The 19393-nt window shown below is 58.2% G+C and overlaps 2 protein-coding genes across 2 annotated transcripts; both read right to left on the reverse strand.

Annotated features, from left to right (window-relative positions):
• Positions 1–74: 74 nt before the first annotated feature.
• Positions 75–8025, reverse strand: LOC119105721 (E3 ubiquitin-protein ligase Su(dx)). The gene is made up of 11 exons (XM_037229201.1): positions 7894–8025; positions 7307–7498; positions 6656–6886; positions 6195–6326; positions 5504–5746; positions 4522–4681; positions 3980–4136; positions 2863–2980; positions 2085–2241; positions 1119–1284; positions 75–654 (listed from the first exon to the last, which is right to left on the reverse strand). Exons 2-11 carry the CDS (start codon positions 7393–7395, stop codon positions 482–484), a joined length of 1626 nt encoding a protein of 541 aa, XP_037085096.1. The 5' UTR covers positions 7396–7498; positions 7894–8025; the 3' UTR covers positions 75–481.
• Positions 7676–19274, reverse strand: LOC119105365 (E3 ubiquitin-protein ligase Su(dx)). Its single transcript, XM_037228835.1, has 7 exons — positions 19074–19274; positions 15750–15909; positions 15277–15418; positions 14704–14842; positions 14083–14269; positions 8157–8179; positions 7676–7693 (listed from the first exon to the last, which is right to left on the reverse strand). Exons 2-7 carry the CDS (start codon positions 15811–15813, stop codon positions 7676–7678), a joined length of 573 nt encoding a protein of 190 aa, XP_037084730.1. The 5' UTR covers positions 15814–15909; positions 19074–19274.
• Between the last annotated feature and the right edge of the window lie 119 nt (positions 19275–19393).

The raw sequence follows: 19393 nt of genomic DNA on the forward strand, positions 1-19393 counted from the left end.
TGCTCTTTGTGCCGACCGACGCAGTTGACGCCGACGCCGCTGACGACGGCAGCGGCCTCCAGGGACACGCCGCCGATTCGTGGTCATGTATTTCATCGGTTCATAGTTGAATTATTATTTACAAACAGTCACACGTACGCCGACGTAAGCGTCGGCAGGCGGCCAGGCACCGGCGACTCGTCCTGAACGTTTCGGCCTCGCCTGCCTCCGGGCCACCGCACGGAACACGCGGGCGTGAACACCACGCCCCAACACCACACCCCGGTCCGGCGGGTCGCGCACCGCCCAACAAGGGTAAAATAGAGGTGGATCACAGTACAACTGACTAACGGTATCGGCATAATCTAGACCCCGTATTTGTAGAAACGAGCTAGCCGCGCGCGTACGTGGTGGTGACGCGCGCGTTCGCGGCGGCGGGGCGCGGAATGTGGGCCGACGGGTGGCGCGCCGACCGCCGCCAGGCGGCGCGGCGGCCGGCGCGTCACTCCTGGCCGAATCCCTCCGTCTCCTCGATGGCAAAGGTGAGCTTCTCCACGAACTGCTCGTAGGTCTTGTAGGGCGGCAGGTCGAGCCGGTTGAAGCAGGTGTGCGAGCGCGGCAGCCACGTCTCCTTGCCAACCTTCTCGATGCAGAAGCGCTGAGGCCCGTTGCTGCCTGCGGGCAGCGGCGGCGCGGGGGCGGGGGCAGGTCATAAAGGGACGCAGCACGGCGGTGCGTGACGAGATGTCAACACTCCCGTCACCAGCACGCGCTGCATCGTCCGAGTACTGCGCGTCAAGACGGAAAGATCCCCATCACAGCGGCAAAACACGCGGCGTGGTCATAGGGATGTCGACCGGGCGCAGTTTTCTCGTGGGGCTCGACGTCCTCCAGAGTCCTTTGCACGAAGACAAGCTGATTCTGTTGTCTCTTCAGAACCACTGGCGTCATTTCAGATCGAGAGTGCCCGGAACCAGCGAAGAGAACGAGACAAACTAGTCAGTACACTAGAAAAGCAAACAGATTGACCCCCGCACCGTCACTTCCGGATGCATCTGAAGCGCCCAGGCTCCCTGCCGCCATATCCGTGCCCCGGGGCGCCGGACTAAGCCTGCCCATCCGATCCGCGCCCCGCTCACCCATGAGCTCGGCGAAGCCTCCGACGGGCACGCGGCAGGTGCCGGTGACAAACTGCAGCAGGCGGGCGCGCCGCTCGTTGTCGCTCTCCTTGACGAACTGCCAGAACCACTGCACCTGCTTGCTGTTGCGCGTGTAGTGCCGGTAGATGGTGTTGCGCTGCCAGTCCTGGTGGCGGCACCACGGCGGCGCCGGTCAGCGACGGCGTGCACACTCGCTGTGCGTGTCATTGGGGCTTTACGACGCACTCGGCTGCTGAGGCTATATGGCGTCGCCTGCCTCTCACATTGGCAAGAAAGGGGCGGACACCGCGGGGAATCGAACCCCGTAACTCTGGTCTCACACATGTGCAGTGGTTAACGCAGACGCGTTGACCTTTACTCTACCGGCATCCCTGCTCGTTACAGTGTAGGTGGCTGTACATAGAATGTATTTCCAACATATATATATATATATATATATATATTATATATATATATATATATATACGGGCCGGGTTCGGCTACACGTATTGGCATGGATAAAGTCGATTGGGATTTTCTTCTCTGCTTGTCAGGTAATGCATTCGTGCTTCTTCCACATGGTAGGATGTATGGGCGATGTCACCGCTGGGTACGGTGGGGTCCATCCAGACCTAGTAACTTTTGGGCACTCTGCTTTTGACGATTTAGGTCATACACACTGACAACAAAATGGAAGTGGGCCGCGGCAACATTTCAGGAGTGGTTACGCTCCTGCCTGGACGGAGGCAAGGCATGAACCAGAACAGCCGACGAGCGTCACAGGCCAGAGCGCAACCCCGATCCGTCTCATCCCAATCATCACACGATCCCCGCCTTATCTCTCGCCGCATGCATTGACCTCTGCGCCATAACCTCTCGCGTCAGTTATCGCCATACGATCCGGCGAAAAAAAAATTGCGTCCCGCGTGAGACTCGAACCGGGCTCTCCGAGCTCGCCGTCCTCACCTGGACGTCGATCTCCTGCATGCCGCAGAGCATGAGCTCCAGCTCACGCTCGTCGAAGTACTGCAGCCACTCGAGCGGCACCACCTCGTTGAAGCCGTCCAAGAACGAGCGCGTCTGCTCCTCAATCCCTCGCGTCATGCGCCACGAGGTCACCAGTCTGTCGGGCGGGAGGGCCTGGGTGAGAGGGCGTAAGGTACCCGGAGGGGCCGGAGGTCAGGGAAGGGTTCAGGGTACGCACCACGCGCGATGTGCGCTATCCTGGTAATGTCACGACCTGACCCGACCTGACCCCACACGGGTAGCAATGTCCGGATGCCAGTACATAGGTGTTTGTAAGCGTTTTTGTCAACCAACAGAAGCACACACAACACAATTGCTAGGCGGCCGTATCCCCGTCAACACATCTCATCCGAACAAATATGAGACTAATGACTGTTGACCAGCACCCGGCGGGGCCGGAGGTTAGGGAGGAGTTCAGGGTACGCACCACGTGCGATGTGCGCTATCCTGGTAGTGTCACGACCTGACCCGATCTGACCCCGCACAGGTATCAGTGTTCGGATGCCAGCACATACGCGTCCGCGAGCATTTTTGACGACCGACAGAAGCACACACAAAACCATTGCTAGACAGTCGTATCCCGTCAACACATCTCACTTGAACAAATCTAAGACAAGTGATTGTCGATTAGAAAAACCAAGCAGTCGTCGTAAGTGGCCCAGCGTACTTGGCACGGCGTGGCGGCAGCCACAGCCGCCACCTTTGACACGATACCCACTTGATGTACTCCTCCTTGTTCTCCTCGGTGACCAGGATGTCGTCGCCGCCCTCCTTCAGCTCGTGGTGCATGATCTTGCCTAACTTCTCCCAGTCCACAGAGAAGTACATCTCCATACCTGGCGGCGGCCGGGCAAGGGTTACGGCCCAGGCTGGAGCCAACCGACAACGCAACAGACAAATCAGCCAGTACTGCCCGTCGCAGCCTTTTTCGGGGTAACGCGACGCTGGTGGTCACGTCCCTTTCATGGAGGGCCCGTGGCCGCATTGAGCATATAAGCGCCCAGGAGCCAAGGTGCAACCTGGATTCGAACCCAAGCTCCCCACGTGGCAGTCCACGGCGCTAGCCAGTGCGCCGTTACGTCCCAGACACAAATACTCCACACTTTACCAGCAGCCGACGGTGGCTGATATAAATAAGTCAAGGACGTGCTGCCCGTGTTGCCAAGCATGGAGCAAGTGAGACACTGACCTTTCACTAATCGCATAACTAGTCACGGTATGCGAGAACTTTCGAGGCATTCGGTGCTTATTCTCCACATTCTGAGTTACCAAGAAGTCCGCCAGTTGGCAACTAAGAACCTAACTTCGTAGCCGGATACCATAGCTGACAGTAAATACCGCAGCCGGGAGCTGATGCCACACATCAGCTGGTGGTCAAGCCCTTCGGCATGTGACCCGTCGCTACACCCAGCACCGCGCAACCGACGTTAATGCGACGAAGCAGCACTTACCACCACCAGGGCACAACGCGGACGCGCTTCCACAATGTTTCTCTCGCTGCACCAGATTTTCCCCGCTATCGGACGCACACCTGGCCCAGTTTGGCAGCTGTGTTACTATTGCCCCGAAAGTGCACGACTTGCCCGGTCGGTCGCTCGGGCGGCGAGCGCTCCACTTGACCGGCCGGTCGCTCGGGCGGCGAGCGCTCCACTTGACCGGCCGGTCGCTCGGGCGGCGAGCGCTCCACCTGACCGGCCGGTCGCTCGGGCGGCGAGCGCTCCACCTGACCGGCCGGTCGCTCGGGCGGCGAGCGCTCCACTTGACCGGCCGGTCGCTCGGACGGCGAGCGCTCCACCTGACCGGCCGGTCGCTCGGGTGGCGAGCGCTCCACTCACCGCACTCCTCAATGTTGTTGTCGCGCACCCACACGAGAGAGCCGTAGTACTCGGGGTCCACCGACTCAATGTCTTTGGTCGTCAGCTTCTTGTTCAGCATGCGCTTGTAGAAGGGCATGGTGAAGCCGCGGTAGATGAACTTGCCGTGGTACAGCGCCTGCAGCACGTCAACAGCGGTTAGGTCATCCACCCGGATACTCACACGCCACAGCTAATCGGCGTCCAGCCGCGGCCAGCACGCGGGGAGCTCAACTGGAAATGACTGCTTCTGCTTATGAGTGTGGTTCAGATCTGCACGCTGAGAACACACATCTGCATGTCACATGAGGAGCGAAAAATGAATTTGTGAAGCACTCCTCGACGACATGTTCCATCCCAGTGCACCGGCCAAGCGCGTGTACCAGCGACGGTAACACCCAGACACCGGCACCGTCTGGGGACAGCTCGAGGCGCGTTCTCAGCCGACCTCCGCCACCCGCGGCCTGTGGACCGACAGCCGTCATGCCGTCACCCGACCGCAGCCGGTGCCGTCCGCGCCTCACCATGGCGATGAAGCGGCCGATAAACTTGAAGTACATCAGGTGGTCGGGGTTGATCTCCGACGCCGGGTTGATCTCCAGACTGTAGTTATTCTTGTTGGCGTACTCAAACATGCCGTACATCGGGTTCAGAAGCTCGTGAGACAGCATGAAAAACCATTCCCTGCCGAGGGTCGCGGCGTCAGCGCCACCCGTGGTGTCGGTCCTGTACCACGTGACATGACCGGCGTGTGCCCAGCGCGCTGCTGCAGCCAGTGCATGTCCATTCTAACGCGCACGCGCGCCAAACGCCGGCCTTCTCCCCGTACAGAACGGCTCCTCGTCACGACAGTGCCGACATGATGGAGTCCCGAACAATCAAACTCGCATGACTATCAGCCCCCACTGTCCCTTTAGCAAGTGCAAATGCGATAACACAGGAGCATCTGCACCGCCGCGCCCACTCAAGGGGCTGGCCCCCACAGAAGCCTTCATAATTTAGTTCTTCCTCAAATGAGCAAGTCCCTCTGGTGTCAACCCCAGGCTTTTCAACGCCAACACATCCCAAACAGCTGAAACGTTATCACTTTTGTCCGTCGCCTTTGGCCGCCACGTTATAAACTAAAACACTGTCACTTACATAGGGCCACTACGGCGTGCTCGCCTACCACAACATTCATGTTAAGGCCAAAACTACTTAGTGAAAAAGCGACTTCAAGAGAAAACTCCTGGCGAAAAGGGAGATGCCAGTTGATGAGGATAGTATGCTGAAACTTTCTATGCACTCGACCCAGAATCCCGCAGCTTTACTCATCTAAGATAACTCGGTAGGTCCTTAGGTGTCATCAACCGACCACACTGCCGTATTTACACACCACCAATAAAGCACAAAATACTAGCTAAACAGCACCAGCCCGCGCTGACCGCCACCGCCATCGCAGCTGCCCCTGCACAGTGCGTGACAGCGGGAGCGAGTGCCGGGCGCCCGGTAAGTCCCCGAACTCACCGCGCCACACCGCCGTAGTCGAGTCCCTCCTCGCCGCGGAAGATGATGTAGAGCTTGCGGCGCAGCTCGTAGGCCGGCAGCCGCATGATCTGGTGGAAGCTCTCGTCGAACAGGGTCTGGCGCGACACCGACACCTTGATGTGGCTGGGCAGCGCGTTCGACGAGCAGAGGTAGCGAAACTGGCCGAGCTTCCAGCGGAACGAGCGCTCGTACGCGATCGGTACGCCGTAGGCGCCGACCGGCCTGCAGTGGGGGGGGGGGGGGGGGGTCAGAGTCGGCGTCTGCTGGAGACAGGTCAGCATGCGAGAATGGGGCGGCCGGAGGGGCCACGCCGGGGACGCCACTGGAGGCGAGAACGTCGGCGTGTGGGCACGTGGCGGCCAGCATTCGGGTATGGCAAAGCCGGTTCAGTCATAGACCTCAGCTGCCACAACTGACAGATATGGCAAGTGTCTACTCGACGGTATCATGTGGTCAATGTCGTACAAAACATCCAACGGTGTCTCACTGAGCTTTCGCACAACCCTCGCTGTCTTGTGAGAGACTCGTGAACGGCTAGTAATGCTGATGCAGAACCATCCAGCAGAGCTCACAACGTCGTTCACAAAGATCCGTTTCCGGGTTACTTTCGTGGGTGGAGAGTCGACTTAGCCTACACCGCGGCCCGCCAGCAGCTGCGGCCAACGCTCACCCCTTGGCGGCACCGGGCCGCGGGTCGTCGAACGTCGTTGTGCGCGTGTTGTGGTCGACGAAGTAGCGCATGTTGTCCTTGGTGTAGCGCATCTCCCAGCCCGGCAGCAGCGGCTCCTCCTGGATCACCTTGCTGCAGGTGGCGGGCGGGCGGCGCAGGTCAGCGGCGGCGAGTCATCTCTTAGCATGTTACGATTAGAGCGATTTCATTCGACATAGGGAAGACCTGAAGTTTCTGGTTTCTCGGCATAGGGTTCAGAGTTGGTATGCTGAGTTATCAGTCTTCAACATGCCATGAAGTACTGGAGGTATCGCAGAAGGTACGGTACCGCTGGTATACTGGTGTCTCCCCATCTCCGGCGCCCATCACACCCCACTGAGGTCTAAACCACGCATCTCCAGCCATGCAGCGGCGCTCCTCCCCACCGGCCCTCCCACAGTCAGCCTGCGCGGCGCACGCACCCCTGTGTGCGCGGATCCTCCCACTGCGTGGTGCGGTTCTTGTGGTTGACGTAGTACACGCGGCCGTTGGGCTCGATGCGCTTCTCCCAGCCGTCGGGCAGTGAGCCGAGCGGATCCTCGTCGGCGGGCGGCGCGCCGTTGGTGGCCGCTCCGCCCGCCATCGGGTACAGGAAGCGCATGTTGCTCTGCTTCATCACCTGCGACCGCTCGCCCTGCCACTCCTGGTAGTTGCTGTGGACGGCGGGAGGCGGTGAGAGGGCGCGAGGCGCGCGCTGGTCACTGTGGAGGGTGGAGGGTGGAGGGGTAGGGGGGGGTAGGTAAGGTAGTTTGCGCTTGGTAAGGTCTGACAGACGGATCACGCATTCATTGTGGTGAAAACAATTGGCAAGCGTTGCTCCCTGCTCATTCAATCCACTACCGTAGAGGTTGTCACACCCACCGGCCTGTGATGATGATGATGTTGATAACGCTTGCTGACAAAGTCCGGCAAGCGTTACTGCCTCCTCATTCAACCCACTTTCACAGAATGTCATGACCACCGGCCTGTACACAAGCCCGTTACTCCCCCCCCCCCCCCCCCCCCCGATCCAAACGGCCCCGATGCCGCCACTCGTCCCGTCCCCGGCCATGCCAGCCCCGGCGCCCACTGACCGCAGGCTCTCGACAGTGGGCCGCTGCCAGGTGGTGGTGCGCGTGTTGTGGTCGACGTAGTAGACGCGCCCGCGCGGGTCGCGCCTCATCTCCCAGCCGGGCGGCAGCGGCTTGGGGCGCTCCCACGTGGTGCTGCGGGTCGTGTGGTCCACGTAGTAGCGTCGGCCCAGCGAGTCGATCCGCACCTCCCATCTGCGGGCCGCCAAAGCGGGAAGGGGGAGGGTCAGTCGGGACATCGTGGTGCGCGTGTGCCACACACGTGGAGACGGCGCACGTATTGCACGCTGGCGCGACGGACGTGGCGTACGAGCCACGTGCACAAAATCACGTCGTTGCCGAGTGACCGTGCAGTGCGAGGACGGTCTTACGTCATGGGCAGCAATTTACCTTACGGCAATGTCAACGCACACGTTTATCGGCTTATCGCGCACCAGCTGTCCGAACCGCAACGTGTAAATCGGGGCACAACATAAGAATGCGCCCCCGACACTGCGTGCCGATACCGTGGGACGTGCCGGTGCGATAAGCCAGTGACGGTACTGCCTCCGATAGGGCCGTGTGACCGAGACCGGCGGCGCCCGACGTACCCGGGCGGCAGCGGGTCCTCCTCCTGCGCCGGCGGCCGACCGTTGGCTGGCCGGCCGCTCGCCTTCGCCGCTCGTCCTGACGTCGAGGACGAGCCGGACGAGGACGAGGCGGTGGCCGGGGCGGCCGGAGCGGCGGCGGGAGCGGTGGCGGCAGCGGCTGCGGCTGGAGCGGTGGCGGCGACGGCGGCCGGGACGGGGGCGGAGGCGCCGCTGGCCGCCGGCAGCGCCGTAGCCTGCCCGCCGCCGCCGCTGCCGGAGGAGGCCGTCGACGGCGGCGTACTTGTTCCTGCGGCAGACAACACAGCCGGGTCAAAACCAACGCCGGAGTGGGAATGGGCGGGCCGGGAAGAGCCGCGTGACTGGCCGCTGTCCGCCGGTCGGCTGTCGCAGGAGCTGAGGGCCCGGCAAACAGGCCAAGGAGACAAAACAACAGGGTGACCGCTGGGCGCTCCGTAGTCAATTTCAGAGCCCGGGGGCTGCAGCCACCAGGGTGACCGCTAGGCGCCCCGTAGTCAATTTCAGAGCCCGGGGGCTGCAGCCACCACAACCAGCAAGTGCCACTTCTCCGCCAGTATAACTCAACGGGCTAACATGACACCGCGCTCAGAACACTGTGCATGAACATACATTCACAGCGAGCTTTAAATGACCCACAAGCCGCTGGACTTTCGACAGCGAACCGAGCAGTCCGTCCGTAGGGTGACGGACAGCTGCCGACCACGGACGCGCGATGCCACCAAGGCCGCCAGGCCACCCAGGGTCCCGTGCGATGCGCCGGTGCGCCAGGAGAGCCGGCCGCCGCCGTCACCGCGTTGCCGCGCGCAAACAGGCCGCGCGCGCGCGCGCGCGGGCCTGTTTGCGTGCGGCGCCCGACGGGCCGTGACGGGGCGTCACTATCGACCGGGCGTGATCGGCCACGCTGGGCCGGACCGCCGTCGGCTGGCCGACGGGCGGGCGGACGCTCAGCTGGCCAGCCGCGGCCAGGTGGCCGGACGGGGACACACACTCCTCGCTCATCCGGCGAGGAGGACCGGGCGTCGATGGATGTCCGCGCACGGACGGCAGTGCCACGCCAGGGGACAGTTGGGTGCTCTTGGACATGCTGTGATGTAGACAAATTTACCATCCATAATCAGATCAACGTGAGACGTTCCATACGTGCAATTTCCCTGTGGTAGAATGGGAAGCGGGGTGTAGGTCTGCCGTCCCCCGATCGGGCCGATTTTCCCCGGCCAGTGACGTACGCCACGCCCTAAAACGGCCAGCCTGTTCACCTCGATCGGTATCCGTCACCGAACCTCCTCGGATATCAGCTCAACGACACGGGCTATCGGTCGATCGCCGACGTCACAGGTGATGACTTAGCAGGACAGCACGCTGACGTCACAGGCCGGCGGTCTTCGACCGACTATGTCGGGGCTAATGACATCCGCGACCGTCCCCGACAACCGATCGGCAACCCAGCCGTTTGCAGTTTGGTCCGGTAAGTGGCAATCCCGGGGCATCCCAGAAAGCATGCCGCAACCCAGCTGCGGCACCAGCTACACCCGGCGGCACTGATAGCCGGCGCCGCACGCGCTGGCACAGGCGGGAGCCAGACGGCTTGGCGGCCATCCGATGCCAGGACGGCTGACCAAAGTAAGCCTGGTGGCACCGGGCCAACCGCAACATCGCCGGCTTCACCGAGCCAGGGTCGGAACCAAGGTCACGGGCGTCGGCCGGTGCATTGCGAGCACCGCACTGGCTGCCCAGGCGCGGTCGGCCGGGCGGCCACGCGATAAGAGGCGCACTGGGGGAAGTACTAGCGAACCGACTCTCCGCCGCTGACACACGAAAAGGCAGCAGAAGCATGTCCGACCTTCGAGCCGAAAGCCACGCTACTCGGGCAGAAGACGCGGCTTCAATTCCTCGATGAGCGTGATTCACCACGCCGGCCGTGCCCGCGTCAGCCGAGCACGGCTAGGCAAATGCTCACAGGCCGCCATCGAACACGGCCTTGGCTGCGTCACTGGACGACGTACCGAGCTCGCCGGGCCAGCCCTGCCCCCGCGCGATGGCAGGCGCCGCGAGCCGGGCGGAGGCACGCAGCGGCGGCCAGGGATGGCCCCAGAGCCCCAGGGACGGCGGAGACCGTCAGGGACCGACCGGTACGAGGGACGTCCGGGCCCCGTCCCCGCGCGCAGGGAGGAAGGGCAAAGCTACGGACCGACACCTGGTGCTGACAAGGTAGGCGTCCAAAGAGCGAGCGTTTGACCGGAAACCATCTCCACGGAGCCAGACCCCCAGCCTGGTGCGTGCACAAATGCGTGCACGGCGTGTGCAAGCACGGCGTGGTGTTCAGGCCTTTCAAGAGACACAAACGCCCTCCGCGGGCCGGTCGGTGCTGGCACGCGGTGCGTGGAACGGTCAGGCGGCGGTGGGCGGGGCGTGAGGCGGCACAAAACAAGGGCGCATGCGCGGCTGTTACCTATGGGAGGCAGCACAAGCCAGGCGGGCGGCGGCGCTCCGTCGGCGGCGGCGGCGCGCGCCGGACCCGCCAGCGCCGTGATCGGCGGCAGCACCACCTCCTCTGTCGACACAGCGGCCGCGCTCAGCGGTCCTGCCCGGCCTGGCCCGGTCTAGCTCGGCTTGGGCCTCTTCGACGTCAGAAGAGGCCCGGCTCCCTCCTCGGTGTCGGAGGAGGCCCGACCCAGACCGGACGGGCTCGGCTCGGGCCTCCTCCTCGGCGTCAGAGGATATCCGCCCGCCAAGGGACGGCGCACGTATTGTGTTGGGTGACTTCGGTGAATTAGCATGCCAGAGCTCTGCGACTGGAGAGCGGTGGGGGGGGGGGGGGGGGGGGGTCCGCGGGGATACACGTCATGGGCTGAGCCCGTTTCGTAAACCGAGACCGAACTCCCGAAGGCATTTCTACTCGACGACGAGACCATGTCCGGATGGCAGATCTCAGAGCTCCGGTAACTTGTATCGCGCTAAGCTCCACTGCCGCACGTATGTCCGCTGCTGCTGTGAGGCCATGTCCGGGATAATTAAGGACCAGTTGTGAAAATCCAATACGCATCTATTGGCATTCAATGACACCGTTTTGGCACTACAATCAAAAGTAATTATGTCACGCGAAGTGCAGACAATCGCCTGGCCAGGTGTTCGGCCGCCGGAGGAATTTCCGCCTAATTAGCCAGCTGATATCACCGGCTTGTTTGCTGGCTTCTATCCGCTGATTCCGCTCACAATTCCGGAAAAAGAAATGTTTCGCATTTGAAGATGTTGCAGCAAGCATCACATATGATGAAATATGCTCACATAAAACTGTTGAAATATTATTTAGCTAAAAAGACCGCTCTAGACAACATAACTTCTTCATTTAGCAACTATGCTCCTTAATACGTCATTGCCTGACTGCGTCATGGAAAGTTTGTATGACGTTGAGGTGCTGCCAAACTAGCCTTGCGAAATTGCTACCTTTGCACTCACTTGCAATGCTTAAAATTCGCCGAGAGATGGCAGCGCGATGCTGGAAGTGCTCGGTAAGCCAACTATTGTGATGTGCTCGTGTTTTTGGTCTTTTTTCGTGATGTTCTCGCGGTTGTTATAGGGTCTTGTTCTCGCGTACTGGTCCATGAGTTTGTCCTTCGATTACATGTTGCATTACAGTAATGATAAACAATTATATCCAAGTTCTTATATTACCTAGTATACAACGTGATTCATTAAAGAAAGCTAGCTCTACACTGATCGAGAGCCGATTGACATCCGATATACCCGGGAATCATGCTCGCGAACGCCAGCATTCCAGCGGCTCGGCGATAATATTCTTCCTGGCCTTGAACGCCGCATGGTCACTGGCATAGCGGGCTTTGGATGGTGTTGCTATGACGACATGCATGTCTGTATGGCCTTGAAATAGTCTGCACGGAAAAGTCTGTACATCTTCGCGGGAGTGTAACTGATAAACTAAAGGAGTTTTGAATCTTAGAAGGGCAGACCTGTGCACCGCACCGAGCGATCTTCAAAATGTCTACTCCATTTCAAAACCCCATAAAAACGTGGAACACTCCCTCCCAGTGGCCTTCGGCGTCACGCAACACGAGCTAGCGAGTGGTCTACAGCCCCCTCCCCTTCCCCGCGGACAGCCCACCTGTGTCGGAGCGGGGCGCGGCAGCGGCGGCGGCGGAGCGGCGGCCCTGCGGCGGCGGCTCGTCCGGCGGCAGCGAGCGGGGCCGCGGCGGCTCCGGCCGGTGGTTCTCCAGCACCATCGAGAGGCGGCCGTTGGGCGTGTCTGCGGGCACGGCGCCGCGTCAGAGTCGGTGCCGCGCCCCGCGGCCGGCCCTCACAGCGGCGCAGGGCGCAGGCAGGCTGCCCTGACCGGCCTGTGCCATCTGGTCAGAGTGTCGGTCCCTTTGCTGGACTGTCCTGCCCGTCGGGTCAGGGTGGGCTGGAGTCGGACGGGGCACACGTATCTGAGCTGTCTGCCCCTCCGGGCGAGTCAGACACGGACTGGACTGGACTGGACCGCTTTGAAATGAGCTGCAAGGCGGCTTTGAGCTTTGAGCTGCAAGGCGGACTGGACCGGTCCGGACCGGACGGCGGACGAGACTGGACTGCGGGACCGAACGGACTGGAGTGAGGAACCGAACGGACTGGACTGCGGACCGGACCGGATGGCGAACGAGACTGGACTGCAGACCGGACTGGATTGTCATGTCTGGACAGACAGTCTCCGTCCCTGTACTGAACTGTTCGTGGCCGATGGATCAGGACGCACCCGGCCCAGATCCGATATAGGCGTCCACATAGCCAAGCACGGTCGGCTCGTCGCGATCTCCCACCACTGCGACTGCCCCGGGCAGCCCCGTGGCTGCGAGACAACAACAGCCCGGTACATCACGGGGGGACGGCCGTAGCCCGGGTAATCAGAGCCCGTCAGCGATGACATAATCCCGGCCACGGACGCCCGCTGTAATCCCAGACCCGGTGATCAGCATGCAGCGCGCGGGGAGGCGAGGCGCTGCCCTGCAGCAGCTGGGGCCGGCCGCGTCCACGGCGCGTACCCAGCGCCCTCCGGCACCATCCGGCCAGCAGACCGTCAGAGCGTCGAGAACGCTCGGGGCGCGGGCCGTCAACAGGCACTCGCGGGACCTGCGACTACAGCCCTCAACGACGGCGCGGTGCGACCCGCTGGCAGAACGGGCCAGGTCACCGCAAACGACGCTCGGCCCGGGAGCCTTTGTATCGGCGAAGGTGGGACCGGGGCTACCTCAGTAACTAGGCCACTTACTCGAAGGAACGTCTGGTGGCATGAGATGTAGTATCTTTCATCTGTGGAGAAACGTTTGGACAGGCCTTTTCCTTACACAGACCAACACGCTACCGTGATGAATAGCAGCGGCGTGAACGACACTGCAGCACCGTCCTCAGCATTCAGCCCTGAGCAAAGTATGATTTCTATTTTCCTGCCGTGCATCTGATTTTCTGAACAGCGCGTTGATCATATTGTTCCCCACTATGAGACCTCAGTTCAATAAATTGCCAAAACTCCTCCACCGGCTTAATCAAGCTCAACTATCCATTCTCAGGACATCCGCTGCACTTATACGTCGCCGGCGAAGCGGTAACGTGATCTGACAGGCATGTGTCAAGCCGGACCATTTGCATGCAAGACTTCTCAGCTGCAGAGCCCACCCAGCGTCCTCGCTACGCTACTTGTGCTGCAGAAGTCTGGCGGAGCCGAGCTCACCGCGCGAATGAACGCTCTGCGACGTTTGGGGACCCGCCCCTGATGCAACGGCTGTCTATCCAGACGGCGACAAACTACCACAAGTACCCTCTACAATGGTGACATCACCTACAGTGGATAAAACTTCAGATAGACGGCGTGGTGAAACGCCACGTCCGTGTGTTATCGTAACTGGGCTGGTGGAACATGCGCTACAGTCACACGCGCGCGCATCTGCCCCATTCCCCACCTGAGGCCAGTCTCATAAGGCAAAACTACCGCTCCCGCGACATTCAGACTGGACACTGCCAGGATGTCGGCGGGGAATGGTTCGAGTTTTCGTGGGATTTTGACTCTTAGCTAACCGCTAAATAGGAAGAGGCAGTAACACTGAGAGTGGCCAGTCCATCCAAACAGTCTACACACACTAGTGTATGCTGCAATTTCGCTTTACGTCCCGTCTGCGTGCTCACCTCCACGGTCGTGATGGCTGGAGCGCTGGCTGCCGGAGGGCCGCAGCAGGGGCGTCAGCGTGTCGGCGGGCTCGCGGCGGCTGGGGAGCAGCTCGCGGCGCACTGTCATGCCAGACAGCAGCACCGACAGCTCGGCCAGGCAGGCCGCCTCCGCAGACTTGCCCGGCGCCACCAGCCGCACGTGAACCTGCGGAAGTGACGGCGGCAGACACGGCACGGGTCAGCGACAGCGGCGGCACACGCGCTCGCGGGCGGGCCACACCGGTCACGTGATGAGGTGGGCGGGTCAGGCGGAGACGTGCGCGGGCCCGCCGGCCAGGTGAACACTACAGACTGACGCCGGGCGTCGCCCTGTATAGCGCTACTCACTAGCCAGAGTTCGCCCCCACATTAACGTCCCACGCGCTAAGCCAAAGGTCAGCCAGGGTCCGTGCTCGCATCAGCGTCCCACACACCACGCTAAAGCGCGTCCCGACATCGAGGCAAGCGCGCGCGGCGCGACCCCCAACTCAGCCTCACGAGCGGCTACCATAGCCCTCCCTTCCCCCCCCCCCCCCTCCCCTCAGCCCGGCGGTCAGGCGTCGGTCGCCGCCGCCGGCCGCGCGGCGCGGCGCTGCGCACCTGCACGTTGTTGAGCTTGCCGTCATGCTTGTGCAGCACGTCCGGCAGGTCAAGCACCGCCTCCGCCAGCCGGTTGTCGCGCTTGATGGCGCTGTGGTCGTACACGGCGAACTGGATCCGCGAGGACGGCTTCACCAGGCTGTCGCAGGGGGGAGGGGGAGGGAGGTCAGTGGTCAGGAGGTCAGATGGCGCTTGTGAGGGCCAACACGAAGGTTGGGAGAGGGGGGGGGGGGCGTCGACGGCGCCAGAGATCTTGTAGAAGAGAATCGCAAGACGGCAGTGACGCAGGTTGGGTCGTGCACCTAACAATGAGTGAGACGCGACGATTCTCTGCAAATTCTCCCATGGGATAACACTGAGCAGGACTGAAACATCTATTGGTTCCCGCAACCTGAAAAACAAAAACCAAACCGCGATAAAAACACATCTGGAAACAAACCCTAATGCAAGTTGCTTACTACCCCAAGCTTGCAATTCCTTGCAAGCTTGGGGCGAGCACGATACATCCTCCACCAGCAACCTAGTGGGTTACTGAAAATCACGCAGTTGAGCTGTCACCATTCTGTAACTCACATGGTGAATGTTTCATTCCAGGTGGGTTTGTATGTGCTTTTCACAGAAACAGTCTTCAAACGATCTTTGTTATCATCCACACCAATTTCCACGTATGGATTCGGTTTAAAGAACCCATTCGCTCGGATTTTCCCGGAAACAACTGAAACGAAGAAACAACCTTATCACGTGGGTGTAATTACGACGCATGAACTCGCCTATGTCATTACGTTCAACAAGCACCACACACATTTCGCGATATGCTTTAAAAATCTCGTCTGATGGCCACTAAACCACACACCACATAGTACTGTAGGTAAATTGATAATCTTTCAATAGTTTCGATGTAATCTCAATAACTTTAAACACATTCCATCGCATAATTTCTACCATAATTTGCTAGCAGCCTTACGAACGAGAATACGGCCACTTCTCTGCACGTCACTAGAGGACAACCGTTCCGTCGCGAGCGCAGCGCTTTCGACGCCGTTCACCTGTGGCGCTCAGTTGGTAGTAGCCCCCAGCGGAAGCGGCCGGCGCTTCCTCATTGGTTGCCATTGGTTGTGTCAGCACCAGAGGGCCATGTCGCTCCTACTGTCGGACGCTCGTCTGCTGACCGGGGGACGCGGCCGCCGCCGGCAGGTCGCACATATGCTGCAGCGAAGGCGCACCTGTCACGCCCGTCGAGGCGAGCCTCAGAGCGGGCACGGTGTCGGTGATCGGCTCTGCGAGCGTAACCGGCGACTAGCAAGGCCTTGTCAAGATCGAAATGCTGTGGAAAATGGACAACTGCATGACCTTTGAGTTTTAATAGCTTGGAATTGTGTTTATAAGGCCTGCCACTTTTTGCAGCAGCCACCGTACCGGTCAGACGGCCACACCAGACCACTGAAACATTAAAAGGTCCCTAAAGAGATTGTTTCATGTAGAATACAACACAGCAGCTAGCAACGAACTTCAGAGCATCGGTAATCTCCCTTCAACAACAAGAACACGGATCAGATACACTTGATAGCTATCCCATCGGAGCACAAAAGGCAAGGCCGGAGCTAGCTATCATTAGATCTGTCAACACCATTTATCGATGCACGCTGCCGCAAAGGTCACCACCGTCGTGAATACCTAACGGGCCGCTATCGGAGCCACCTGGCTCAGAAAAAAGCAGACATCGCAGTCGAACCTTCGTGAAGCCCAGTCCGGTGCTCCCCAGGATATTGCACCTTCCTCAAAACCGAGCACGGCGCGCTATCAACCGCCGGGCTTCCGTCTGCCGTCGGCGCGCCGGCGCCGGCCGCGGGCGGCCCGGCCTCACTCCTGCCAGGCCACGGCACCGTGACGTCGCTCACGACCCCCCCCCCCCCCCCCCCCGTCGCCACGGCGAGCCGTGCGGAGACCGCCCGGGCGCTTCAGTAACTCAGCACGCGTCACCGCTACCACACGCGGAGTGCACATGTGCAGTTGATGGTCGAATGTTTTGCACTATATGTTTGGCGGGCGCCGTTACCGGCTGTGGTGGGGAGGCGCACCGACTCGGTCACGGGCAGAATAACACGGTGATGGGGTGTGCACACTGGATGGAGGGCGGTGCACATAATACAAGCGCTATAATTTCAGGCTGCGTGGACAGGCGCCGGCTATGGAGGTCGGATGCGTCGCGGCTTGTCCGTGCCAACCGATCTCTTCACTTCTCCAAACCCTTAATCAATAAATCAATTGGCACGTCTTTGAATGGGACAGCATGATACCATAACCATTCAGCCGACATCATCGATGCTTGAGGGGTTCAGGCGAGCAGCCAATGCCGTTCAAATGCCTTCCATTAGATCGCATGGTCCGAGGCCAGGAGAGTGCAGTGTCAGCAGTGCAGTGTCAGCAAAACTCATCCAGTGCACTGTCTGCAAAACTGGCTTTGTTGTAGAAAGCACACCACACAATTTTGGCCTTAGAGTTCCTGTCTGAGAAAAGTAGAGTTGTATATACTTGATTGGAACACTATGATCTCTGCTTACCCAGACTCCCAAACAAACTTCTGGGTTTATCAATTAAGGATGGTCCAATTAAAGGATGATGCTCCAATTGACCCATTTTCAACTACCATTCTGCAAATATTGTTGATTTCTCACAGATGACTTCAAACCTACTTAATACAAAACAAACTTGTTTTTAAGAATGACCACAGGTAACTGTTCAGATCAATTCAATCTTATCTCCAAGAATGGCCATGCTGGAACCCAAAGTCAGGGAAAAAGTAAACTTCACACCACTTTCCAAGCACTTTACTGAGGGACTATTTGAACCCACAATTTGTGTGCAATATTTGTTGAAAAATGAATTAAACTTAAAAATGGTCACCTGCTGGAATGATATGGCAAGTGCTGCATTGGGAAAAACTTTGAAACAAATTTATGAACAGCTACGCTTTGAAAGCCCTACCAAAAATTCTACAAGACCAGTAATTTCATCTACTGGTTTCTCAGCTATCACTTGTTTTCACTGTCTTATGTATCATCAGCTTTACCAGCCTTGATAGTTGTTGAGATAACAGCAGCTGCCACTTCACTGGCATCAATTCAGGGACAAAGGACCAGCAAAACTGGTACAGTTTATTGAACAACCACTACTAAATGTGAAAACATAGGGGAAATGGAAATTCAACAGGGTTCACAGCACAAGGCCCAATTTTTCTTTTGTTTCCCCAATAAACCTCTAAAAGGCACACAAAGTCAAGCTATTAACACCACACATTTTTGCATGCCGTTAGCATTTTTCAAAATTCCAGCGCAGATAGTCCTCTCCAAACAACATCTTGCCCACATCCAACAATGTGCAAGAATGTGACTTCTATTAAAAGATGCAGCAGACAAACCAGAAATGCATTCCATTTCTGAACATACTGAATACCTACTCAGCAATCATTCAGGTTATTGCTCACCCTGTCCTCCAGGTGCAGGGTAAATCATATGGATTTCTGCCCTCACATAAGATCATGCTTGAACACAGTTAACCTCCATTAGAGGCTACAAAACCCACACATTGTGCTAAAACCCTACTCAATACTGGTGTACTGAACCTTGCACTCACAGAATGCAAACCATGCCAGATTTAGCAGAATTTTAAAACTTATGTGTAAACTGTTTTGAGACCGCGGCTGTCTGAAATTACCTTTGCAGCCTGACTGTTCTTTGAAATATTGGCTCTCTTTGCCCTGAAAAAGTTGGCAACCATATGCCAAAATTCTGAACACTATGAATTATGGTTCCCACACATTGTCATTGCTGTCACATGGTTGGCCCTATGCCAGATATGCTCAGAGTAACATGTAGTGTTTCAGGCTGACTTCTATAAACCATGCATCTTTTATTTGCTGCCAAATATTATTTTCAATAATAATGATAGAGCCAGCCTTGTTATACTTACTAAGGCAATGAAATCAAAGTTTTGGAAATAATAAAACAAGCAGTTTTGCACCATCAATAGGCAACTAAAAACAATCACTGGGGTAGAAGCCCTTCTCAAAAGCATTATACAGATATTCCATGCATAACACACAATCAAAATAACATCCTGTATCACAGGTTACACAAAAAATGCTCTTGTCACAAGGCATATAAAATAATTGGTTGGTTTTATATGGCCTGCATTCCATCGTAAAGTGCGTCGATTTCGCCACAAAATATTACTGCTCACTACCAGTCATCACAAGTACTTTTTTGGACAAGTGCAAACATACAAACAGCCCAAATATGAACATGAATCCAAGTTGTCACTGAATGTGCATAACCGTATCAGCATCATGGCGACGTAACCATTTTACCTACCTTGCTGAACGCGGCCCCAACTCCAGTTCCCAGAAACCCCGGACTCCGTTTTCGTTCTCAGAAGGTTAGGCTCTCCTGGGGACCACGTAACAATAACTTTATTCTACATACATTCCATGACTGTTTTGAGTCATAGAATAAGCAGACCCCACCACCCAGCAACTCTCAGTGGTTACGGATATGACGCGTTGTGATCAAGCAAACGAGGGTTTTTCTTGACGTCATGGTCTGCCAATCATCACCAATCAACATCGCAGAATCCACTCCACGGATACGTTATCAATGACGTCACAAAAGCTATTGGTTTTAAAGTTTTGTTA

Source organism: Pollicipes pollicipes, unplaced genomic scaffold, assembly GCF_011947565.3.
Source record: "Pollicipes pollicipes isolate AB1234 unplaced genomic scaffold, Ppol_2.1 Scaffold_6138;HRSCAF=7277_pilon_pilon_pilon, whole genome shotgun sequence".
In the NCBI taxonomy this organism is placed as follows: domain Eukaryota; kingdom Metazoa; phylum Arthropoda; class Thecostraca; order Pollicipedomorpha; family Pollicipedidae; genus Pollicipes; species Pollicipes pollicipes.

Excerpts from the sequence above, each read along its gene's own strand:
- LOC119105721 (XM_037229201.1), bottom strand. The coding sequence starts at position 7,395 with ATGAGGCGCGACCCGCGCGGGCGCGTCTACTACGTCGACCACAACACG. Across the intron at positions 2,242-2,862 it reads AACAAGGAGGAGTACATCAA|ACTGGTGACCTCGTGGCGCA; the intron begins GTGGGTATCGTG and ends CCCGCCCGACAG. Across the intron at positions 655-1,118 it reads AGGCTTCGCCGAGCTCATGG|GCAGCAACGGGCCTCAGCGC; the intron begins GTGAGCGGGGCG and ends CGCTGCCCGCAG.
- LOC119105365 (XM_037228835.1), bottom strand. The coding sequence starts at position 15,813 with ATGGCAACCAATGAGGAAGCGCCGGCCGCTTCCGCTGGGGGCTACTAC. Across the intron at positions 15,419-15,749 it reads CTACCAACTGAGCGCCACAG|TTGTTTCCGGGAAAATCCGA; the intron begins GTGAACGGCGTC and ends TCTTCGTTTCAG. Across the intron at positions 14,270-14,703 it reads GCAAGCTCAACAACGTGCAG|GTTCACGTGCGGCTGGTGGC; the intron begins GTGCGCAGCGCC and ends TCACTTCCGCAG.